Source organism: Thalassophryne amazonica, chromosome 15 (genome assembly GCF_902500255.1).
Source record: "Thalassophryne amazonica chromosome 15, fThaAma1.1, whole genome shotgun sequence".
NCBI classification, from domain to species: Eukaryota; Metazoa; Chordata; class Actinopteri; order Batrachoidiformes; family Batrachoididae; genus Thalassophryne; species Thalassophryne amazonica.
The window spans coordinates 28,953,639-28,978,066 of NC_047117.1; the positions used below are offsets into that span (position 1 = coordinate 28,953,639).

At 41.5% G+C, this 24,428-nt stretch overlaps 2 protein-coding genes across 3 annotated transcripts in view; one reads left to right on the forward strand and one right to left on the reverse strand.

Annotated features, from left to right (window-relative positions):
• The window catches only part of LOC117525879 (PRELI domain-containing protein 1, mitochondrial-like), a 35,060-nt gene extending 18,759 nt beyond the window's left edge, over window positions 1–16,301 (forward strand). The window contains exon 6 of one of the 2 annotated variants that reach the window (XM_034187814.1): window positions 14,617–16,301. In XM_034187814.1, coding sequence (XP_034043705.1) covers window positions 14,617–14,786 — 170 coding nt within the window. In that variant the 3' untranslated portion in view covers window positions 14,787–16,301. Of the gene's footprint in view, window positions 1–8,463; window positions 8,922–14,616 lie in introns of those variants that run through there. The other variant, XM_034187815.1, reaches the window with a different exon arrangement.
• A 2,434-nt stretch (window positions 16,302–18,735) lies between these two features.
• The window catches only part of mxd4 (MAX dimerization protein 4), a 53,924-nt gene continuing 48,231 nt past the window's right edge, over window positions 18,736–24,428 (reverse strand). Inside the window, exons 5-6 of the mRNA XM_034188289.1 lie at window positions 22,812–22,974; window positions 18,736–19,845 (exon numbers count right to left, since the gene is read on the reverse strand). Coding sequence (XP_034044180.1) covers window positions 19,685–19,845; window positions 22,812–22,974 — 324 coding nt within the window. The 3' untranslated portion in view covers window positions 18,736–19,684. The remainder of the gene's footprint in view (window positions 19,846–22,811; window positions 22,975–24,428) is intronic.

Below are 24,428 nucleotides of genomic sequence, written 5' to 3' on the forward strand. Positions count from 1 at the left end.
GAGAGCGATGTGTTGTGAGAGCGAGATGAGAGAGAGAGCGTGTGTGTGAGGATAGATGAGAGAGAGAGTGTGTGTGTGAGAGAGAGAGAGAGAGAGAGCGTGTGTGAGAGAGAGAGAGAGAGAGAGAGCGTGTGAGAGAGAGAGAGAGCGTGTGTGTGAGAGAGCGTGTGTGTGTGAGAGAGAGAGAGAGCGTGTGTATGAGAGAGAGAGCATGTGTGTGTGAGAGAGCGTGTGTGTGTGTGTGTGTGAGAGAGAGAGAGAGAAAGAGCGTGTGTATGAGAGAGAGAGCATGTGTGTGTGAGAGAGCGTGTGTGTGTGTGTGTGTGTGTGTGTGAGAGAGAGAGAGAGAGAGAAAAGTAAGGTAATATTTTGCATGAAAATTACTGAGTGGAATGGAGGCAAACTAAAGAAGCTTGAAAAACTTAAATTAAATAACTTGACTAACTAATAACACCAAAACCTTTAAATTAAATTGGTTAAAATTAATTAACAGTGTGGAGGACAAAGCAAATTAAGTTTACAAAACCACTTAATTAAATGCATTGCTAAACTTGGGTTTGTCTGACTATAAGTGTCTTGTGTGAACTCAGTGGCTGAGTTAGAATTTCTTTAAAAAACATGCAAATTGCTATTTTAGGGTTTTGTTTTTAAACTGAGCAAATAATTTGTTTTAGAGTGTGGAATACTCCAAAGAATATTTCACTTCTGTGAACTGATCCTCATAACGTGTAAAGTGAAATCAAAATACCAGCGTGGCTGCAGCTTTGAACACTGTTACAAACAGCCCCGGCCTCCCCTATTACCATTATAGCTGGTCTGCTGTCCCAAAAAAGATCACAGCTTTGACCCCCCCAAAACAAACAAACAAAAAAAAATCACTCATTCGTTTTATATTACATTTTCATCCTCGTTTCCACACCAGGAGCAACATTCGGGAATAAATCCGAGCAGCTCGTCAGCTCACCTGAGCTGAAGTGGATCCAGAGGAGTCAGTCCGCAGCTGGCAGAGGTGGATTCGCTCCTTTCCACCCCGCAGTAAAGAGCGCAGATCGGCAGCCTCCGTGACGTGTGCGCGCTGACAGTGTGAATGAAGCCTGACACGGTTTATAACGAGTCAGACAAACGTCTCTCTTCCAACCGGGATGTGCTGTTGTCATTAAACCACGAGAAAGATCTGATGTGCGCACCTCCATGCGCCTCCAAAAGGATCCCCGCAAAACTTTGGTGTCATTGATTTGATTAGTTTTGTCCCGTTTTAAACCTCCGAAGAGTTCTTCAACTTACTCCAGCAAAACACACGGAGACAAAATAAAAATAAATAAATATAACCCAAACGTCGTCGTCACCATCATCTCTTCCTGACTGACTGACTGACAGCAGCAGCTGCAGTGTCACGTATATCACTGACTGTAATCTAACGTTCCCGCATTTTTGTAGCAAGGCTAAAATTCCGGCGCCCCAAAGCCATTAATTTTGGCAGTGTTGATTTGCCAAATATTTATTAATTTTCCCTTAGCAACTACATACAATTGGTTATTTCGCTGCACTTCAAGGGCACTTTGAATGATCGCCCAAGACGAGGAATGATACGTTCTCTGCTTCTGTCGGTGGAAATGCACTGTTGAATGAGAGTCAGTTGGAGGAAGTGTTGTTTTAATCATTCATATTACATGTAGGCACATACTATTAAGTAAAACTGACATTGATAATACTTTTTAAATATATATATTATGACTTTTCCCCTCCACATCTAGGAGGGCAGTGCCCGAGCGCTCCCTATGGGCCAGCTGCCACTGGCTACACGTCACATTCAGCAGGCTGCATGCTCGTTTGTGGTCGGAGGACACAACACACACTGCGATGTTGAATATCCCAGATTTATGATCGGCGCACCCCAGATGTCATCCTGTGCAGTTCAGAGCGCTCTGAACACGCCACACATGGCAGGAATATCTGATAAGATTACCTTTAGGGTCATCACGACAATCTGATATCGTCCGATATCGGCCTAATTATCGTGCCATGTGAACCAGGCTTAAGTGGAACTGATCAGCCCCCCCATATATATATATATATATATATATATATATATATATTATCTTAGAAACATGGTGTCTAACCAGATCCTTACTCTGGATGGCATTACCCTGACCTCTAGTAATACTGTGAGAAATCTTGGAGTCATTTTTGATCAGGATATGTCCTTCAATGCGCGTATTAAGCAAATATGTAGGACTGCTTTTTTACATTTACGCAATATCTCTAAAATTAGAAAGGTCTTGTCTCAGAGTGATGCTGAAAAACTAATTCATGCATTTATTTCCTCTAGGCTGGACTATTGTAATTAATTATTATCAGGTTGTCCTAAAAGTTCCCTGAAAAGTCTTCAGTTAATTCAAAATGCTGCAGCTAGAGTACTGACAGGGACTAGAAGGAGAGAGCATATCTCACCCATATTGGCTTCTCTTCATTGGCTTCCTGTTAATTCTAGAATAGAATTTAAAATTCTTCTTCTTACTTATAAGGTTTTGAATAATCAGGTCCCATCTTATCTTAGGGACCTCGTAGTACCATATCACCCCAATAGAGCGCTTCGCTCTCAGACTGCAGGCTTACTTGTAGTTCCTAGGGTTTGTAAGAGTAGAATGGGAGGCAGAGCCTTCAGCTTTCAGGCTCCTCTCCTCTGGAACCAGCTCCCAATTCGGATCAGGGAGACAGACACCCTCTCTACTTTTAAGATTAGGCTTAAAACTTTCCTTTTTGCTAAAGCTTATAGTTAGGGCTGGATCAGGTGACCCTGAACCATCCCTTAGTTATGCTGCTATAGACTTAGACTGCTGGGGGGTTCCCATGATGCACTGAGTGTTTCTTTCTCTTTTTGCTCTGTATGCACCACTCTGCATTTAATCATTAGTGATTGATCTCTGCTGTCTTCCACAGCATGTCTTTTTCCTGATTCTCTCCCTCAGCCCCAACCAGTCCCAGCAGAAGACTGCCCCTCCCTGAGCCTGGTTCTGCTGGAGGTTTCTTCCTGTTAAAAGGGAGTTTTTCCTTCCCACTGTCGCAAAGTGCTTGCTCACAGGGGGTCGTTTTGACTGTTGGGGTTTTTCTGTAATTATTGTATGGCTTTTGCCTTGCAATATAAAGCGCCTTGGGGCAACTGTTGTTGTGAAACCTTTTTGGAATCTTTATGATCAGATGAATAATAATGTCTACTTTTCAATATGATTGGAACATTTTAAAATTTTGACCCCTTTGTAATTCTTCATTGACCCCTGTAGGTCATTAGAGGTCACCTACAGGATGCCTCCACATCTCAAAATAAACAAGGTTATTTGGAATATGTGTGCCACATTTGGTGCTTTTGTGGTAAAATGAACAATTGTTATGGAAATTTTAGCTAAGCTGCATCACTATTAGGCAGAACTGTGTGAAAATAACTTGACTTGAATATTTAACAGCGTGTGCCACTCAGGAAGGTTTTGTTGTAGCAGTGTAGCTTTTGAGGCCGCAAATGCAAGTTGAAGACTCAAAACACAGCAAATGTCTGTATTCTTTCAAAGAATGCTTTGAATGCTGAGGGTTATTAAACAGTGACACATAGATTTGGGAACAAGAGAGGAATTTATAACAGTTGCATTTAAAATGTTGTAGCCTGATCTGAGAAATTGACTCATGCCACAGCCTAACTAAAGACATATGCTGCAAAATATTACCACGGTCACAGCAGCATCGTGGTGGGAAACCACATTGTTTTATTGTGCGTCTTCTTCCACAATGCATTTGTTGTGCTGATCTGCTGAGAGTCTTTCTGTTGTCAGGCTACGGCGGTTTTCAATTCACAAACTTTGGCTTTTATCCAACAGAGAATTCATTTGGCATGAAATCCTCCAGTTTGAAAATAACTGGTTCACACCCAATCTAAGTATGATCACTGCTTGAGGCCGGACACGCACACACTAAGATGTGGTGTGGAAAAAATTCCTGTGCAAAAATGCTGCACAAATTCTATATATTAAAAGCCTCTGTATCATCTGTATATGTATTAAGTGACCTCTGTGTGCACGTATGCATGCATCCGTGTGTAAGTATGGGTTCGATCATGGACAAACCGGGAAGATCTGACATTTTCCATTTGGTATGCTTATGTAGTTTGGTTCAAGGATGAACGCTGTGAAAACAGAAAGTTGATAGGACATATTTTTGGAGAAATTTGCGATACTAGGTAACAACAGTAAACAATAGATGCTGATAATTATATTCTGGGCTCACACGCCATTACAAATCATTATAGAAACTTTGCATAATTTATTACCACCCTTGAAAAATGTCAGCTACCCATTTTATAAATTCTACCCAATCTAGAGCCCATGGATCCCCACAGGCAGTGCTGTACTTGTATTTTATTTCTGTTTTTTTTTTTTTATTGCATTTTCACTTTGACTTTGCATCGGTGTGTAATCATCATCAAACTGGTCAATTCTTGCATGGACAAGCTGCGGCAGTGTTTGGCAGTTGGAACAGACACGTCAGGATTGTGTTGTGCTGCAAACTGTGTGCTGTGTGTCATGCTGATGCAGCATCCTGTCGGCTAAAAGACATTCTGCTGTTGTCATTCTGTCCCACTGCCGCTTTGTTAACCACACAGCAGGAATTGGCCTCAGGCTCAGCGTTTTGGGGAGTATTTTAGCAACGGGGGCATCATGAGTCGTCTCAGTTTCAGACCTCAGCTGTCCCATGATGTCAGATGAACTTCACGTAGCGGCCCTGTGTAGTCCAGATTAGAGACCATCCCCTTGTTTGTTCTGTCTGCACAGTGTTTTGTCTGGCTTACTTACATGTGTTTAACCCACTGGGGTCTCAGCCGTCGTATACGATGGCTGAGACCAAGCTTTACTAATTTATAAATAATTTTTGAATGATATTAGATAGAAACTTACTTTTTTATTTTGCTGAAAAGTTAACTCCGCGGACTTTCGAGTCAGCCATCGGCCATCTTTGTACTCCTCATAGAATGATGTGATGACGTGCGCAATGTGAGTGGCCAATCGGAATTGGTTCACCGTCACATGGTTTTCCAAAATCCAATCGTAGGGCGGATTTACCTCACATGAAAAGCCAAAGATCGTTTTCAGGAGTGATATGTTACTAGTTGGCCCGTTTGAATAGCCTGCTGGTTGCTCCAATGAATACATACTATTAGTACATATTCAGTGTGGCCTGCACCATTACGCACAGTGATCAGTGAAAGCAGGAGCACACGGAGAGCCTCTGATGACAATCTCACGTGCTCAAACAAAGAGTGTGTAACTATCAGGATTGCTCCACTAGTTTTCATGTGAATGTTACTGGATAACTCGGTTGCTTTCTCGGCGTAAAGCACTGTTTACCATATCAATGGACAACAAAACGCATAGACCATTTTGTATATGTTGTTCAAAATGAGCATTTGTGTTTATTGTTTGAACCTTTTTGTTGTACAGTCTTTCACACAAGACCTCAAATTACCTTTATAAAGTGTCAAAACAGTTGTTTATTATAGTTTGCTGTGTGTTTTGAATAAATGTGTGTGGAAAATTATTTTTCGCTTTATTTTTTCCTTGCCTATTTTTGATTGTAAACCTTTATTACACTTATAAAACACAACAAAAACATACATTTTCTGAAAGCACAGGTTGTCCTGAAAAAAAAGACATAAAACTTGATTGTGGGATGCAGGGAGAGCTGTTAACAGCAATAATAATACATTTATGCCAGGCGAGTGAACTGTCTAAAAAAAAAAAAATGCCCTCGGACCCCAGAGGGTTAAGTGGAAAACTTTTGACACTCGGTCCCCTCCCTCCCGAATACACATAGTCCTTTTATGAAGCAATATAGTCTGGTGCATGAGTGTTTGGACACAGTTTTTGTAATTTTGCCTCTGCACACCACCGCAGTGGAGTTGAAATGAAATAGTCAAGATGTAGCTGTAGTGGAGACTTTCAGTTTTCACTGAAGAAGCTCAACAAAAACATCACATTTACCATTCAGGAAGTTTTACACACTCAGTCCTTCTATTTTCTGAGGTCATGAAGACAAACTTAATATAAGGAGTGTTTGTACAACTTGTCACTTTTACAGCCAGTTTTCTTTAGACAAGTCAGGATGGACAGATGAACTTTCCAAATCACTGAATATGTCTTGGACTTCATTAGCATCAATCATTAAGTCATCAGTGTGGTACAGCGCGGTAAATCTGGCTGGCGGAGTGACCGCACAAGGAGGAGACGGATGAGGGAAGACACTAAGACACTTGTGACAACTCTAAAGGAGTTGTAGGCCTCTGGTGGCTGTGCACAGTAAAAATTATGCATCACCACTTGTACAGCTCCGTGGTGGTGTGGTACGGAGAAGGATTTGAAACTTTTTAAACAAGAAAATGGATCAAATCGGGGTCTTCTGACATATTGAAATTTCATCTTTTTTTTTTGTTTTTTTTTTGTTTTGTTTTTTTTACCTTTCTGTGTTACTTCATCATTAAGCTGTAACCGAGAAGTTGGTGGTCTGGAAGTTAGAGGGGTTGACTCATAACCAGAGGATCCTTGGTTCGATTCCCTTTCAGACAGGAAAATCACTATGGTGCCTTTAAGTAAGGTCCTTAATCCACCCAGTTGCCCCTGGTGTCCAGTTGAGCATACTGACAGCAGTGCATGAATGTGATGCATCATTGTAAAGCACATTGAGCATTTCCTTCAGATGGAAATGCGTTGTACAACTGTAGCTAACGTTTAACTGGCTGGTTAATGACAGTTGTTTGTGGACAAGTGCAGACATCATGAACGGTCATTGTAGGATTCAACATTTATTTTGTGACCTTGTTGTCGTAGTCAGTCCGATACTCCTGGGGGGTACCCATGGTCATCTTCTTCAACCTTGACATCTTGAACATCAGTTTTGGTGGTATCTAAGATTTTTCCTGATCATCTTCATTTTGTCTCTGAACATTTTTGGGCTCTATCTTGTTAATTAGATCATTTTCAGATGATGATGGAAGATATTTTAGGTGATTTAATATGCATTCTCTTCTTTTTTCACTGGTTGATTTTGAGATTTTACAGACATTAGGATCATTTTCTCATATTTCTTTGAAATCAGGGTTCATTTTTCAGACTGTCTTGAGCCTGATTAACTTCTCAGAGCCATCCTGTGGTAACAACGTAGGATGGATCGGAGAATCCACAGACCATGTACATTCATGGATTCTTGATCATGTCTTGCATGTGAGAGTCAAGACCTTGTGTTCCTGGTTCTCTTTTGGGTTGAATGCTGTAGTTCAGGGACTCACCAGTTTGCACCTCACCTTGTAGTATTTATTTCTGCTCAGTTCTAGTAATTGGTATTCTCTTGTTTTTTAAGTTCTCTTATGCCCCATGTTCATATAGCAGGTTTTGTATTTTATTACCTCTGCCAATGAAGTTGATGGGTTTTTTTTGTCCCTCTTTGTTTGTTTGTTTTTTGAACAGCCTGGAGCCCACAGTTTTTCATATATCGTTATGACATTTTTACTAAAGATTCATATCCTGATAGGCAAGAACTGATTTAGTTTTCAAGGCCATAGGTCAAAGAGCAAAGTCAAGTAAAATCATGGAAAATCGGAAAGATCCCTATCCTCTAACATTGAACCAATTTTCAAAAATTCAGTCAAAAAAGAGCATTAAGTCGGATGGTATCCTTTAACTGACTAGGTTTGATCTGGATCTGATTCAGATTACAGATTTTGTGGCCATTTAAATTTAACATTTAAAACCTCATTTAATGTATATTTGACATTTGATCTCAATCAAATATGCCCCAATCACTCTCATATTTGAAAGTGGGATGCGGACTGTCACTTACTATTGCCTGATCTAATCCAGATAACAGATTTTGTGGCCATTTAAATTTGAATTTAAAGTCTTTGGACTTTGTTCTATGACAATAATCCACTAAAGATATACTTATAATGTATAGGGATTAAAAGGTACTCACCCTCAACGGGAACATAGTGTCTGTCCAATCTGCTGCCACCACTGAGGTGCTTTTTTCTCGCAATTTTGATGTATTTTCTTTGACAAATCAGCTGACTGGAAACAGAAACAGCAAAAGAAACCTTTTTCTGTGAGTGCGACAGGTTTTGCTGTATCTGAACTGGTTGCATGAAAAAGCGCTACAGTGATGCTGTAGTGTCTTTCTGAAACAGCGTGCTTGAAGTGTAGTATTCTGGGGAAAAAAAGATGCTGGGTGCGGTGCTTTTTCTCATGCTCTGTTCTCATTTAGAACAGGAAAAAAAGCTGCTGTATGGACATGGGGCCTTAAAGTCATATTTTGTTGTATAAATGTTGCAGAGCTCTGTATAAATAGATTTTATTGAATATGGGGACTTATGTTTTATTGAATGCCATATTGCTCTCCTGTTCATTCTTGGGTCACACGTTGGCGTTACAGGAGAGGCACCGCAGCGACTGCTCAGGGACACAGTGAAGGATGCGTCTGAGAAGGCCAAGGAGGCGGCGATTGTTGCCACAATGAAAGCAACGACGTTGGCTGCTGTACCACAGAAGCCTCAGCAGTTCGTCTGACCGGGCATGTGACGTCAGTCCTCTGCAGGAACCACACGGATCGCGGTTTTGATCCCTTTTCTCTTTTTATTCTGTGAACCTGTTTTTGATTGAAGTACTTTCCCTCGGGTGGATTCTGTCTGAGTGTCCGTTAGATCTCAGGTCACATGCCTTTATGTGACGCACACTTTGATCAGCAGCATGTTTAATGTTGGAACAAAATCAGCTCTTAACTGGAGTCTTTGACCGCGGTGTACCGACCTCTGCAAGTACGCTTTTCAATTACTACATGTTCTTGAGAAGCATGTATACATTGATTATCACTGTCTATTTGCTGGACAATGACAAATTCCTTTGTGTTTTAGTTTGGAGCTGTGAGACTTTGTCATATTCATATTCATAAACTGTAATGGCACAGACGTCGATGAACGGCAGACAATCCACCAGATAAATTTGTATTTGGGTTCAGTCATTTGTGCACCACATATGCCTTCCAAATTTACATAATTAAAATCAGGCTCTGGGCAAGGGCCGCTATGAGGTTTTACCACATTATTAACTGCATTTCACACCTCCTTTTACACATTCAGTGTTTTGCTGCCCTACTGCACCTTCCCAGGAACTGTTTTTGTTTTTTTGCAGATGGACATAATTATTAACTGCTCCCCCCACCGCCCCATGATATTTGATGGTTTCTTCAAAATTTTCCAAAGTGGTTTTTTAACACTGCAAGGAATTTTCAGCACCGCATTTTTAAACTTTTTACTTTGCACAGAGAAATTTTTTTTTCACGTGTAAAGGCCCAGTGACACGTAGCATGACTTGATTCATGCACTAGCACACACGTCGTTGTGATGATCTCACCTGCTGTGTTCCCAGCTGGACGCTGTTCTTTGTTCCACCACCTGCCGTGCGCTGGACGCTGTGTATATAAAATAATTATTTTGTGGCAGATAAATCTTTTTTTCTGTAAATTGGGTGCTGAAAACGGCTCTAATTGCTACCTGAATCACAGAGGAGCCTTCAGCTGCAGCCGTTCGCGTGCACCTAAAAGACTGCAGAAAGCAATTGGAGCTGTCTTAAAAGGTAATTGTCATGTTTACATTGTCATGGCTTGGTAAAACAATTGTGTGTTCTTTCCTTCTTGTGTGCAGCTGTTAAAGTATATTTATAACAGATTAAACATTTTTTTATAATCGTTTGGACGAGCTGCGCTCTGCGATCTGCTGACATCACCACTCGTTCTGTTCACTTCTTTACTCCACTTGACAAACTGCACATCATGTTGGCAATTAGATCGCGCCACGTAGCATGAAATTATGCATGAAGGATTTTTTGAACATTTCAAAATTCTCTGTGTGCAATAGCACTCACCAGCGCCCCTCTCGTGTCCTGTCTGTACCTGCTAAAGACAAGTTTACTCTCCAGCACAACACAGGTCGTGCTAGTGCGTGAATAAAGTCATGTTACGTGTCATCAAGCCTTAACTGTCACATTTTCAAACTAAGGTATACTGTCAGTGGCCCGTAACTAATAGGTTCTGAGGTTTTAATGAAGACTCTGTGTTGTAGAAAAAGATCATCTGGATCCCCCCAAAAATAATACTTTTTCAGAAAAACTATATCGCCCAAGTTACTTAAAAATCACAATCACATGATTCTACCAACAGAATTTTATTTTTATTTATTTTTTTGAGGTCCAGACTTGGATTGATATCTGTTACTTTTAATATAGTAGTTTTTAAATTCAGTCAAAACAAGGTGTTGTGTTGTAGCCATGTTGTCATATGCCTACAAGCGCAGTACTGCTCACAAATCTCATGTTGGGTTGAGGTGTGTGAGCAAGTATTAATCGCCAGCCAGCCCTGTGCTGAGGCTTCAACACGCTGGGACCACCTGCAGACTTAATCTAAACCCGGGACCGAGCACTTTGGACAAAGACTTCTGGATACACAGGCAAATGGGGTTCAATCTCACAAGGGTTGATTGAAGTTGTTCCAAGCACTGAGCTTTGTTTTTCTTATCTGGCAACAAAGGAAAAAAAATGTAACTTTTTTCTTTCTTTCTTTTTAGGTTTACAGTTTAGTCCATAGTAAGTAACTGGACAGTGAGTTTTTGTATTGTTGCTTCTGTCCACCACCACAGAGGAGTAAGATGTGCTTATGGTGTGAATGTTTGGCAACTGGTTGAACAACAATCATGCGTTAACCACTTTGGAATTACAGCAGTTGGACAAACCAAATATAAGGATTGTTGGTAATACAAATTAGAACTTTTATAGCCAGTTTACTTCAGACAAGTTAGACGAGCACTGATTAAGAAATACAAACATTATGGTCCGGAAAATCTGTCCTCCTAATTTCCAGAGTGTTAGTGGGGTTTGGTTTTGTTAACCCCCTTGAATTAATGATGTAACTCTACATAAGGTTATTTAATTTCATTTCCAGTGTGGTCGTGCACAGAGGCAGAATTACAGGACATTGTCATTGTCCAAATACTTACGGACCTGTCTGAAACTGGGATGTTGATTACATTTGCACAGACACAGTGTGGTACTCGTGGCTGCACAAGTGGAATTTTTTTTTTAATGTGTAATTGCTGCAGTTACTGATGAGGCTGAGATGCAAAAGTTAATGTTAAAGTCTGATATTTTTAAATTTGATTTGAATTTCAATCAAAATGTTTGTGACTTGGGTAGGTGAAGGTCTCACACACACACACACACACCCACCGTTAACCCACGCACTATATGTTGTCTGTCTTGCAAGATTGAATTGCGTATATAATAAAAAAGAATTCTGCCAGTTTTGGCGTATACCATCACTATATATGCAGACATAAAAAAAAAGAAGCAGAAATGTTTGTGACTTTAGTGAGAATGCAGCATTTCAGGGTCAGTGAACATGAAGGGTGTGTATTTAATTGCATTCCATCTTAAATGGAATGAAGCGTTTTATGCTGCAAAACTTGTTACATGTTGCATCTGGAAAGTATTCACAGTATTTTCCACATTTCATTAATTCTCCTCCACCCCTCAAAATTTGACATGCATTACCCCATGACTATGTGAGAACAAGTTTTTTTTTTGTTTTTTTTTTTTGCAAATTTATAAAAAAAAAAAAAAAAAAAAAACTAAAATTGCATGTACATAAGTATTCACAGCCTTTGCCATGAAGGTCCAAATTGAACTCAGGTGCCTCCTGTTTCCACTGATCATCCTTGAGATGTTTCTACAACTTAATTGGAGTCCACCTGGGGTAAATTCAGTTGATTGGACATGATTTAGGAAGGCGCACATTCTGTCAACATATAAGGTACCACAGTTGACAGTGCATGAAGTCAAAGGAATTGTCTGTAGACCTCTGAGAATTGTGCCTCAAGGCACAAATCTGGGGAAGGGTACAGAATCATTTCTGCTGCTTTGAAGGTCCCAGTGAGCACAGTGGCCTCCATCATCCGTAAATGGAAGAAGTTCAGATCCACCAGGACTCTTCCTAGAGATGGACACCCGAACGGCGGTGTTCTGCTGCCACCGATAATGCCCTGTGTACCGCTGGTTAATACCCATGTTTTTATCCAGGCAAATCCTGCGTTACTCCAGGATCTTTTGCGTATAGGCACCGCCCCCAGAGTATAATAGGCTGAAGCAGCAGGAATACATGCCTCTGTCACTGCAGGGGGAGGGAGATCATCCTCAGCCTTTTCTTCTCCTTCCTTTCCCCCTCAACGTGTTGCTCGTCTCCACCACAGGCGTCCCCTCTGCTTCTGAACCAGACCTCTTGGTTTCCTTCTTCTTGCCTAAGTCCTTGCCGCTGCCAATTTTCTTTTAGGAGGCATACTGGAGCTTCTCTGCAAAAATATCTGGAGCTGGCTGCGAGTGAAAGGCCTGCATGCAGCATGCTAGCGTTTTTATACTGACCGCCGCCCATCGGCCGTTTGGAATGCCATTTTAACTGGGAGGTGGCGTTTAGAACGGCGTACTGTCCGCTAGCGCCGCCGTTTTGTCTGCCTCTGTCGCCGGTTAAAACGCCGTTGAGGACGCCGATGTGGGCTCTATTGCCGTTTTACACGCCGTTGGTTAGGGATACAACGCTGGCCGCCAATTACGGTGGTGTAAACTGCAGCACTACAGGAAGGGGCAGGATGAAACGGCAATTAAAAAGTATCAAACGCCGTTGTTCGCGTTGTCTCCGTCGTCACGCGAATTCTCTGGGAGCACTCCCGGAATTATTCGACATGTTGAATAATTTTTTCGACGATTCCTGGTAAAGTCGGAACTAAGCCACGCCCCCTAGTGCCGGCGTTAACAATGGCGTTTGAGCCTTAGGACGGCCAAAAACTCTTCCGGGACGCTTCTGGGAGCTATTACCGTCTATGTGTAAACGGGGCTTTAACCTGCGATTGTAAAGGATAGAACTGGGTATTAACCCCCGTTGCCTGACGTGTGCCGGATGCTACGGCATCAAAACGCCGCTTTATTCGGCGGATTTAGTGGCGTTTTATCCGCGTATTTGCGGATAGTACGGCGGTCAAAACGGCGGCGAAATGCTCCGCCCCTTTCCACCGCGAAAACAGCCGAACTACCGCGAACTTCGGTCTACGTACTACCCGCCGACAAAACCGTCTGTGTAAACGGGGCTTTGCAATATCAAGCGCCTTTCCCGTTTGGGATTTGTGTGTGGCATTGGGGGGGGGAACAGAGTACCGCCTGTGCGCCTGGATTAAACCATTGTACAACTGCAGGGGTGGGAAGTGCCATCAGAGATCTTTCAATATTATTGTATGTTTCGCAACATTTATACATTCATTCTAATTATATTCTTTTACAACATGAATTGTATGGACATTAATAAAATGCAACACAAAAATGTATTTAATGCCAGTTGTTTGTGGGCCCCCTCCCATGCTCTGGGCCCTGGGTACATAGTACCCTTTACCCCGCCAGTCCGACGCCCCTGCTCTTTGGTATGAATTTTTGTTGCTACATTTGGAGGAAACCAGGCACCATCCCTACAGTGAAGCATGGTGGTGGGAGCATCATGCTCTGGGGATATTTTTCAGTGACAGGAATTAGGAGACTAGTCAGGATTGAGGGAAAGATAAATGCAGCAATGTACAGAGACATCCTGGATGAAAACCTGCTCCAGAGCGCTCTTGACCTCAGACTGGGGTGACGGTTCATGTTTTAGCAGGACAATGACCCAAAGCACACAGCCAAGATAACAAAGGAGTGTCTTCAGGACAACTCTGTGAATGTCCTCACTGATGCTCCCTCCAAAGAGGATTGGACAAAACTGCCCAAAGATAGGCGCACCAAGCTTGTGGCATCATATTCAAGAAGACTTGAGGCTGTAATTGCTGCCGAAGGTGCATCAACGCAGTATTGAGCAAAGGGTGTGAATACTTACGTACATATGATTTCTCAGTATTTTATTTTTAATAAATTTGTAAAAATGAAACATTTTGGGGTCATTATGGGGTGTTGTAAGTAGAATTTTGATTGGAAAAAATGAAATTACTAAATTTTGAAATAAGGCTGTAACATAAAATGTGAAAAATTGAAGCCCTGTGAATACTTTCTGGATGCACTGTTAGTATTTCCTGTGCTATGTTTAGAGCAGCTGAGTCTTCTGCAGAATAGAACAGAATTTACCTAATTTAACCTCATCTGTCAATTTCCTGCATTAGCATTTCTAACTTCAGCTGAACTCTGACCTTTACTATTCCAGACTAGTTTGGCACATGCACAAACCAAACAGGAAACTGGTGCGACTACTTGATCCGCTCATTCCTGCTGCTCTGTGCAGTTTGTGTTTTACAGCTCTGCATCATAAAACAGTTTCCAGACAATAATGAGGCTTCAACACTCTTACGTATAAAACATTTTAATTATATTACAATACACAATACCTTCAAGTGTGTGCTAAAACGTAGCCAGCACCAGGTACTTGTGTACACACTCACACAGAAAACAAAAGGAACTTATAAAACATCTTCTGAATGCATATTACACATCCACTAAAAGGAATATATATTCACAGGTCTCTGGCACAGACTTCTCCCACAGTGTGTCGGCTCTGCAGAACGCCATCAGTGCCTGACATCCTGCCAGCCGTCTCTACTGCAGCATGGAACGCTGCTCCCGTCTCAGACTTCTGATGAGCACCCAGACCGGAGCATCACTCGACAAAGATTTACTTATTTTTTGTAAATGCTGGAAAGAGGGGATGCTGACCAAAAGTCTACATTTAACATGTCGGTAAAGCTATTTGTGTGGCATCTCATAAGTATTCTTACTAACTGTTCTACAAGGAAGGTTTAAATAAAGTGACTTTTGGTTTGGCAGGAATAATATCTGATGGCGATGGGCTGCCGCTACACGCCTCGTGACGTCACTATGACGTCTTCAGTGCCAATTTAGGTTGATAATCAAACGAGACGCGTGTGTGATCAGATCCCAGTTTTCACTGTTTTATGTCAGACCCATAATCATATGTAATAGCTGTTGATGCTTTTGGGGGGTGGGGTGGATGATCTAAATTCAACACTGTGTTAACAAAAAAATGTTAGAAGCATTTGTTTTTGTTGCTGTGCACCTTTGCAGCATCCAGACAACCTGTAATTCCAGTCTGAGCAGTGTGATTTAATCCTGATTTGTGAGCCTTCAGACTTTAAAAGCAGTCTGAGGTGATCTGATCTCACAGGCTGGAAAGAAGACACATGAAGTGACGTAGTGTAGTCAGCGCCACCCTTTCTGATTTCATGCGTGAACCCCTTATCCCGCGTCACGATCAAATCTCTCATCGCACTGTGCTTTTGTGTTTGAGAGAATCTGCTCATTGGCATAAATCTCTGTGCAACAGTAACACAAATGAAAGTACAAAATTTCTTTTGCACTTACAGATTATTAAAGGGGTCACATTATACACTTTTTCATAAAGCTGATAGAGGTTTCCAGGTGTCTTCACAAATTGTTTTCAGGGCAAAAATTACTAAAAGTGACTTGTTTCTGTGGCTGCTGCTGGCCACACCCCCACTTAATTTTTAAACGGCATCATGTGTCACAATTCTAAAATGAGCCATTTTAGGCCTAGATTTTACTTTAACGAGGAGAATTTGAGTTGTTTAACATGAAGGCCCTGCTACATGCAACTGTAAAAGAAACATTAAGAATTAAAGATTTGAATCAATATGACCCCTTTAAGCTTTAATCTTAGTGAAGAATCCCTTTAATGTTCATATACTTTCTTTAAAAAATATTTTTTTCTGCCTCTGGGGGTTAAAAATAGCAACAGTTACTGTTTTAATTCATATAATCTCTTTAAGAAAATAACTTTTTAAGAATTTACATAACCACTATCCATCCAGCAGAAAAACTAAATCTCATGTCTTCAAAAAGCACTCACTGCGAGCGCGCTGTACACATTTGTTCAGTGATGCCACTGAAAAATTCTATTCTCGCACATGACCCTCAACTCAGCGCTTCTCTTCTTCAACCCTGTCACATTTCTACTGGGAGGTTCTGTGCAAGAGAATCTTGTCTCTGTTCATTTGACCAACAAATTCAAAAAGGACATTTTTGCTATTAAAAAAAAACAGTCATACTTTTTGACATGAATGTAAACTCAATTCCAAAAAAAAACAAAAAAAAAAACAGCTTTTCCTAAATGCTTTTAACTAACTTGTGTCCTCCAGCAGTGTGCGGAGCGAGTGCAGATCAGAGGTAAATTTCATGAAAACAAAAATCAAGAGTTGGTCACCAAAACGCACCACAAACTCTAAACACCAGCTGTTTGTCAAAAACACTGCCTGCTCACATTCCCTCACAAAGCACAAGATGGTAATATTGCCGCATCTTAAAGGAGGTCCCCTGGTCGGTGGGTAACACTATTTAGGAGGGGTAACTGGGAGTGTGGAGGGATAACGCTGTCAGCTGCCATTGATTGGATTATTCTTTTTCCACTCCTCTCCCAGTGGCTCCCACTGAACACAAAACACACAATAACAGTTAAATGACAAAAACAACAACAAAAAAAACAAACGCGCTTCAAGCCCGCTGGTGACCTTTCAGGGCGACTGGAAGCTGCCATGGGGGTTCAGTGTGTGGTTTTCGTTATTCCGTGACGGAAGCTGCACTGGCAGATGGGGAGTGGTGAGCGCCTTGACAGGGTTCGACGGGGTATTTTTTTTATATGAGGTCTTCTCTTCACATGCCCCTCCCTCAGAACAGTTTTGCTGTTAGTGAGGCCTGCAATCGAAGCGTTCAGCCTCACTGAGTGACAGGACCAACGATGCAAATGAGAGGGGCAGGGTGGGGCGTGTTGGAGGGTGTGCGGTGGGGTCACGACCTGAGTTGGGAGAGAGGGTGAGGATGAGGCGCATGACGACAGTCACCGAAGGCTCACCAAGGCACAGAATGACAGCAGAAGAGTCGGCGAGGGAGCGGGGCCAGTGTTTCAGCTCTCCTGCCCCCATGCTCCCTTCAGCAAGCCGAGCCAACCGCCATCGCTCATCCAGAGATACAACTGTCATTACAAGAGAACACTTAGGAAAATATAATACAAACTTTAATGCAAGAAATATAGTCTACACTGGCTAATATCACTTTTAGTGACTAGTAGCTTTTTTTGTTGCTGTTGTTGTATGAGTCATTTTGTGTTTTTGTTTTGTTTTTGGTCAGAACCGCCACAGTTCCTTTTTTTTTTTCGAAGCGTTGGACACCGAGCTCCAAAGACTGTTGCACACCGAGGCAAAGTCAGAGAGCAACACAAGCATCTTCTCCGTCGATTATTGTTCATTGACAAGTTAGTTCATAGCTGAGTCAAAAATCAACATTGTCCAGGAAGTACAAACAGCGGAGAGAAAATAAGCACATTACAACCTAAAAGTACTACTGTGTGATTAGATTTGCTAAATTCATTAAAATGAACACCTCTGCGCAGAACAGATCATTAGAGCTGGCGTCTGTTTTTGTTATTATTTAGTTATACATAAGTTTCCCACATTTACAGCTTTGACTTGTTAATTGGAAAAAAATCCAGGTGTGTGAATGCTGCATGAAAAAGTAACAGGACTGAAGAGAAGGATCAATTCTGGGCGGACAGTAGAGTGAGTGAAGACAACTGAAAGAAAAACAAAAAAAGAGACGGCCTTTCCAAGTGGCGCCGCTCTCTGTTTATAACTGCGTCTGTTACAGTGTGTAGAAATTAGTGGTGTTAATTAGCAAGAAATAGAATACTGCATTCATAATCTGTTCATTAGTGTCTAATTAAGTACCTGCAACAATGAATTAACATATTTTCATAAACTTAGAATGAGCCCTTCATAGCTACCATGCTTCCTGAAAGTATTTACAGCGCTTCACTTTTTTCCACATTTGCATTTTAATAAAGTTGCAAAAAAAAAAAAAAAAAAAACCTTTTTTCACATTGTCATTACGGGGTATTGTGTAGAATTTTGCCTTGGGGCAGCTTTGTTGTGATTTGGTGTTATATAAACCTAAATAAATTGAAATTGAAGTGAAGCACTGTGAATACTTTCCAGATGCACCATACATGGGTGCTTGTTTTTGTGAAATGGAGGATCATACACCTATGTTGGTAAAAAGTCTCACCACAAATTGCTGTTGGCTCGGAAAGGTTGCTAAAAGTCGCTAGATTATGTGATGATGTAACCACGTAGAACTTGCATATGGAGGGAAGCTGAACAGCATCCTGTTCTCTCTGGATTACTTTGTTTGCAGGGGTTAGGGACTATATAATGGTATTTTCATTATGATTATTATTATTTAACTACTTACAAACTGGCCAATTAGTGTGGAACAAAGTTGCCAGATTTGTCTGTAATCACCAGACAAGATTTTTAGGTCAATAAGTGTCCAAATCTATTGCCGACAAAGTTGCTAAACACTACTGCATATTGCTTATCATGAGGCAATGAATCCCTGTCACCAAAGAAGCAAAAATATGAAGAGAAAAAAAAAAAATCTGAAAAATGCAATCTGCAACCTCACCACTAGATGACACCAAATCCTACACACTGTAGCTTTAAGACACTCAAACCTCCTAGTCCACCAGAATCTTAAACACTCTGAGAAAGCACTCGCTTCCCCATGTTTATTGCTACATCAATTCGCTACTGAGCAGAAAACAAGATTTTTAATCTTCGTTTAAACTCGGGAGTAGAGTTTTTAGCTGAGGAAACTCCTTTTGTTTCACATAGTAGTCCAGCCACACCAGTATAGTGTAGTGGTCAGTAGTGTGGGGGAGTGGTTAGGCGAGCCAACCAGAGCGAGGCACGAACCTTTGGATGCTAACTGTACATCTATATACATTAGATCTGCTGCAGCGTTGTTACTTCTTCACTTTGACACAAATGGGCAAAGTTATGCACTTGCTCTGTGGAAGCAATGAGTACTGCGTCCTCAGAATGTGGAATACATTTATCACTTTCACATTGTGTCAGAGAACGTCGCACAATAAAAGCAGTTTGCTTCCAATCCATATTGTTGTCTTGGAGTTTTGTGCTGTAACGTGATGACGGCGCAGCGGTTTTAAGTGCAGTACGCTTTGGACTTCTGCATTAGGTTACTTCTTGTTGCAGTTGCGTATACAGGGAAGATCCTGTGTGATGCTGATAACTTTGACAAGCCCAGTGTTGCATATATTCCCAAACAGACAGAAGTGCTTCACGTTTTAGTGCAAAACTCTTGCAAAATCCTTAAATACTGCCACATGTTGATATTTTGCTGCCGAATATGGTGCCCATGTTAACAGATTTCTCATTAACAAGTCAAAGCTGTCCATGTCATAGAAACCCCCCAAAAACCACAAACTCCACTCTCTGAGCCTGTGGCATCACTCATCCGGGGATGTGAGGACAGCGGGAGGGCAGGGCGTGTCAGCAGGGGCAGGTTCAGGCAGGTTACAGTAGGATGAGGTAGGGTCAGTGGCCTGGAAGAGATGGGGTGAGGGAGTGGCTTTTAGCCCCTGGACAGCTGGGGAGGAGAGGAATGGGTTTAAGGTTTACTGCTTTTGTGGCTTGCTCTGATGTAACCAGAGGGCGCCGTTGGTCAGGGAGCTAGATCAGGGTGGGAAATGGCCACGACGCCTAACAGTGGTGCAGCTGCAGTCTGTGGGAATGTGTGGCTGTGCAGCTGGTGTCGCTGGAGCTGCTCTGGAGGCTGTACTGGTCCTCCTCTTCTCCGTCGCTAATGCTGTCCACGCTGTCCGCCTCGCCAGGTGTGAACTCCATGCCCTCGATGTCCACCTCTGCACATGACAGGAAGCACAAAGGTTGTATGTTTTTATTTTTAAATACTGACAGAGCGGAAACTGTTTATTTGTACCCAGCTGTGGGCACACTGCTGCATGTGTGGATTAAAATGGGATTTAGGTGGCCGCTAGCGCCGCGTTAACAGCCACAGCTTTGTGCTCCCACAGCTAATCCCCAACCATTGACAAACAGCTACATGTGTTTACCCGCACCAGGATTTATAAACGTACTGTAACAGTCCAAGCTGAAGCCTGTGACACGGTTGAGCAACACATACACCTTACGCCTCTCAGGACCACTTCCTGGAGATTTGGGATTCAAACAAAATCAGGGGCAGGGAGCAGAGGCAAGGGTGAAAGCAACTGGACTTTGGCAGCAGATTACTGATTTAACTCAGAGAATTTCTGCTTCATGGAGATCAGGAGTGACCTGGATGCAGCCCTGCAGCAGCTTCAGTGCACGCACAGGATGGCTGTGCAAACATGCAACACAACATCAGTTCCTACTGGCAGCTACAGTCTGTCCTGTTAACCTCTGACCGCGGGCATCACCTGCAAACAGTGTTGAGGCTCTGGTGAAGGCAAATACCTCCGACTGGGATTACATTTACAGTTTTGGGCAAGTAGGGGAATGAACACGTCAGACCTGCATGTTAAATTAATCATCTGTTACACCTGGCAGTGATTAAAAGTTGGTTTAAGTTCATGCCTTTGCTGTAAAAAGGAACAGACCTGATGACAATTCTCCCTACTCATAAAGAAAAAAAAAAAAACAGATTGACCCAGAATGCATTGCTTATTGCAAGTCCACATTTAGTTTTTCATGTATGGTTTTTTATTATCTATTTTTTACATGTATCTATGAGAAAGTCAAACAAGTTCATACGATTTTACAACAGTGTAACCATGAAGGGTTGGAGAGGAATCAATTTCACATTCAGAATCTCAACAGGACACTGGTGTGGACACGGGGCTTTAAAGCAGTTAGCATTGCTAACTCTTTGCAACATCTGTGTTTATCAGCAGAATTATGGAAAGAGAGTTTAGAACTCGCTCCCCCCCCCACCCCCTGTTAACACTAATGTCACGAATGCTTAAAAAGTAACAATCAGGTTTTTCCAAGCAAGACCGCCCTTCCATAAATGCAGGACACGTGATATGTGTTGGATCTCCTGATGAGACGGTGGCCTCATTTTATAAACTTATTCTTCACAATTACGCACACCATAGTGTCACCAGAGATTTTCATCGATCGGTACAGGATAAATTAACCCATATTCACTAAATCCATGTGCATTTTCTCTTGTTTAATTTCGTATGCGCCACAGCTGCGTTTAGCTTAGTACGTCTGTACAAACCTCAGTTCGTCTGTATTTCGTTTTGCTTTCATTCTTGACGGTTTCTTATCGTTTGCTTAATTTTCAGAACGTTAGCATTTCGTTTGACTTTCACCCAACTTTGTTCAACCTCCCAAGTCCAATGTACTGAACGAAGGTTGATGAACGCAACGGTATCTGAATGAATCAATAACTAAAGCTTCGACAACCGAAACGAAGCATCCTTGTATTGCTCATGAATCATTCATTTTTGGGACAAAAAAAGCAATCTTTTCATACAGAAACAATAGTGTTAAGAATGTTTTATCATCTACTTTAAATTATTTATACACATTTCAACCGTTTCTGGCTGGCCTGCGTGTGTGTGTATTCAGGAGTAGCCTTGGTCTGACACAGACAGTTCCCCATGGCTGATGCCATGAACTTGTCAAAAGTACTTGTCAGGACAAATACTATCACAGATAAAGTGTACAACAAGGTACAGACATGCCGCGAGAACTCAGAATGTGAAGACAAACAAAACTTATTGTTGTGAAGACAAATAAAATCCTGCACCTGCACGTACTGTAGACATGACAACAAGGCAGGCTGCACTGGTTTTATACCTGCTTTCGATCACATCATCATGAGCGTTTCATTTTGATTTTATTTAAAGCGTCGAGGTTGATGTTTTTCTTTCGTTCATTTCGATTTTGTTTTGTTCCTCACGGTTTTCGCTGATGAGAAAGGTGCAGGATCTTTCATCCACCTTTTCTTGACAGTTTTTTACTTTTAATCCTTCGTACAGCTATCACTGACTGCCGTGTGACCGGGGCATTAGACAATGTTTGGTATGAAATCCTAGCTACATGTAACTGTAAAAGGTATGTACTGATTTTCCACATGACCTGTTAAATTAATTACAATCACATTTAGACTGTACCCAACAGTGTAAACGGCTGTTTAAATGGACACAATTAATGTTCAAAGCAGTAATCAATACATTGTTGTCACCACGTGTTCCCAATTTAAGAGGCCACAAGATGAATCTAAGGGTTATGGAGCAAACACCAAAACAAGAGCTCTGATGGCTGCAATACAACATTTTATATCATTTTAAACATTGGTGATATGTACCCCAGCCTGCTTAACTGAGCTCAGCCTCAAATCTGCGCAAGGGCCAAGCAAGCTAAAAGCTAATTTGTAGTATCAAGTTTGATCACAACCTACAAAGACCTTGTGGAGTTCTTGAATACACCTGGTTTCAGAGTCTCTGCCTCCTAGTGACCAAAATTAGAACAGAATATTTACCGAGGCCTACATTATGTGAATTTGTGCACCAAGATTAACTTTGATACAAGATTTTTTGTGATATCATGCAGACATCAACCACACAGATGTCAGCCATGCGCAGTTGCGCAGTTCCTAGAACTACTCTGCCTTTGGCAATGCAAGTGAAAATAAAATACAAAATAAAATAAACACATTTGACAAATAGTTGACTTTTGCATGTTTCTGAAAATTGTTCAAATGAGACACAGAAATGTTTAAGAACCAGCGCTAAAGGTGAAATTTGCGAACAAATTATTTTAAAATGCGACAGCCAAACGATCCAGATTTTGGATGAGTGTGGTTGTGTTGTGGTACCTTGCTCTGAGTCAGTGGATATGGTGGAGCCCATGCTGTCAGTGCGGATACGTTCCATGGATCCTGACACAGAGAGCTGCTCCAGGCGGCGTTTGAGGTAGCGGTGCTCTCGCTGCAGCTGCTCCTTCACATTTAAAGCCTTCCTGTCCTGCTCCTCCAGCTTCTGCAAACACACACACACACACACACACACACACACACACACACACACACACACACACACACACACACACACACACTGAATCAGCGTGACATTTTTCTCATCATTTTGAATTCAGATGTCATTTTTGTCAAGCGTAACGTTTATATTTTAAATACTCATCTTGATGCTGTAACTGTATTGTATTTAATACAGAAATATTAAAGTATATTTTGCAGGCAGAATCACAAAGCAACACATTTTTAACATGATCATGAAACATGGTTTCAATGGCTTTAGAATGTGAAGCTGAAATAAATCAATTCTTATATTTATGAAAAGTTGACAGGAGTGTGTTTGACACATCTTTGCACACATAACTTATCAGCGTTGACTCAGTGCTCAGTCTAACCATGTGAGAACAGAAGACAACGCTGTGACGAGAATTACGGGCGATCATTTGAGCAGAAAGGATCTACGTGATAAACAGGAAATGAAGGGTTAAAACCAGCTACGTGTGGATTTTCCACCAACCACACTGTGCTGCTGTCACTGCCTAACACCACAGCACGGTCTGAACAGTACTTTGTGTGCTTTTTGCACTTCTACGTGGATCCGGTCACACCGACTTCGACTTTTTTTTGTTGTTTTTTTATTCGTCCTGATGCATGAAAACTTTATTACCACATGAGTTCTTGAATCACAGATGTTTGTGGTTTTTTCCCCCCCTAACCAAACATTTAATTATCTTTTCTCACAGATCTGAAAATGAGATAAATGTGTTACTTATATAGTGTAGCAGGGAACTGGAATAATCTTTCAGATGGTGGTACACAAACAAAACTTTATTTTTAAAAATGTTCCTGAGATATTGCTCGTCTCAAAAAAGCCCGCAGGCCACATAAATAGTCAAGATTAAATAAAGGATGAAAAACAGTCACCACTCTAGCACACTGAACTGCAGAGAATCCACAGAAGTGGACCAATGTGGATGAGCTTGATGTCCAAAAGTAGGTTTTTACTACAAAGAAGTAAGCCCTATACAGGCCCGAGGCATCTCAGGCTGATGCTTATCCCCATACATCACGGCATGAAGCAAATAAGAGTCTATGACTCCCCAGAGGACAGGACACTAGTCCATCAAAGCAAGACTGGTAAGACATGCTGAAGTACTGCCGCTTGAGCTGAGGAATGTTTTGTGGATTTACACAATTGAATCCTGCATCGGTACAAAGCTATGACTTGATGCTAGAATCATGAATATTGGCAAAAGTCTGTGTTTTATCACCGAAAGTAGAATTTCATTAGTAAATATGGCAGCCACCTTGGAAAATGGCTGCCATACTGAAAATTTCAGGGGCCCATCAGCATTTTCAAGAGTAATGTCAGAGGAATACTTTGGACGAAATTTGGTTTTTGTACCACCATTCAAAATATTCTGTTATCTGCTAGTATTTCTCCAATTTGTATTACATACA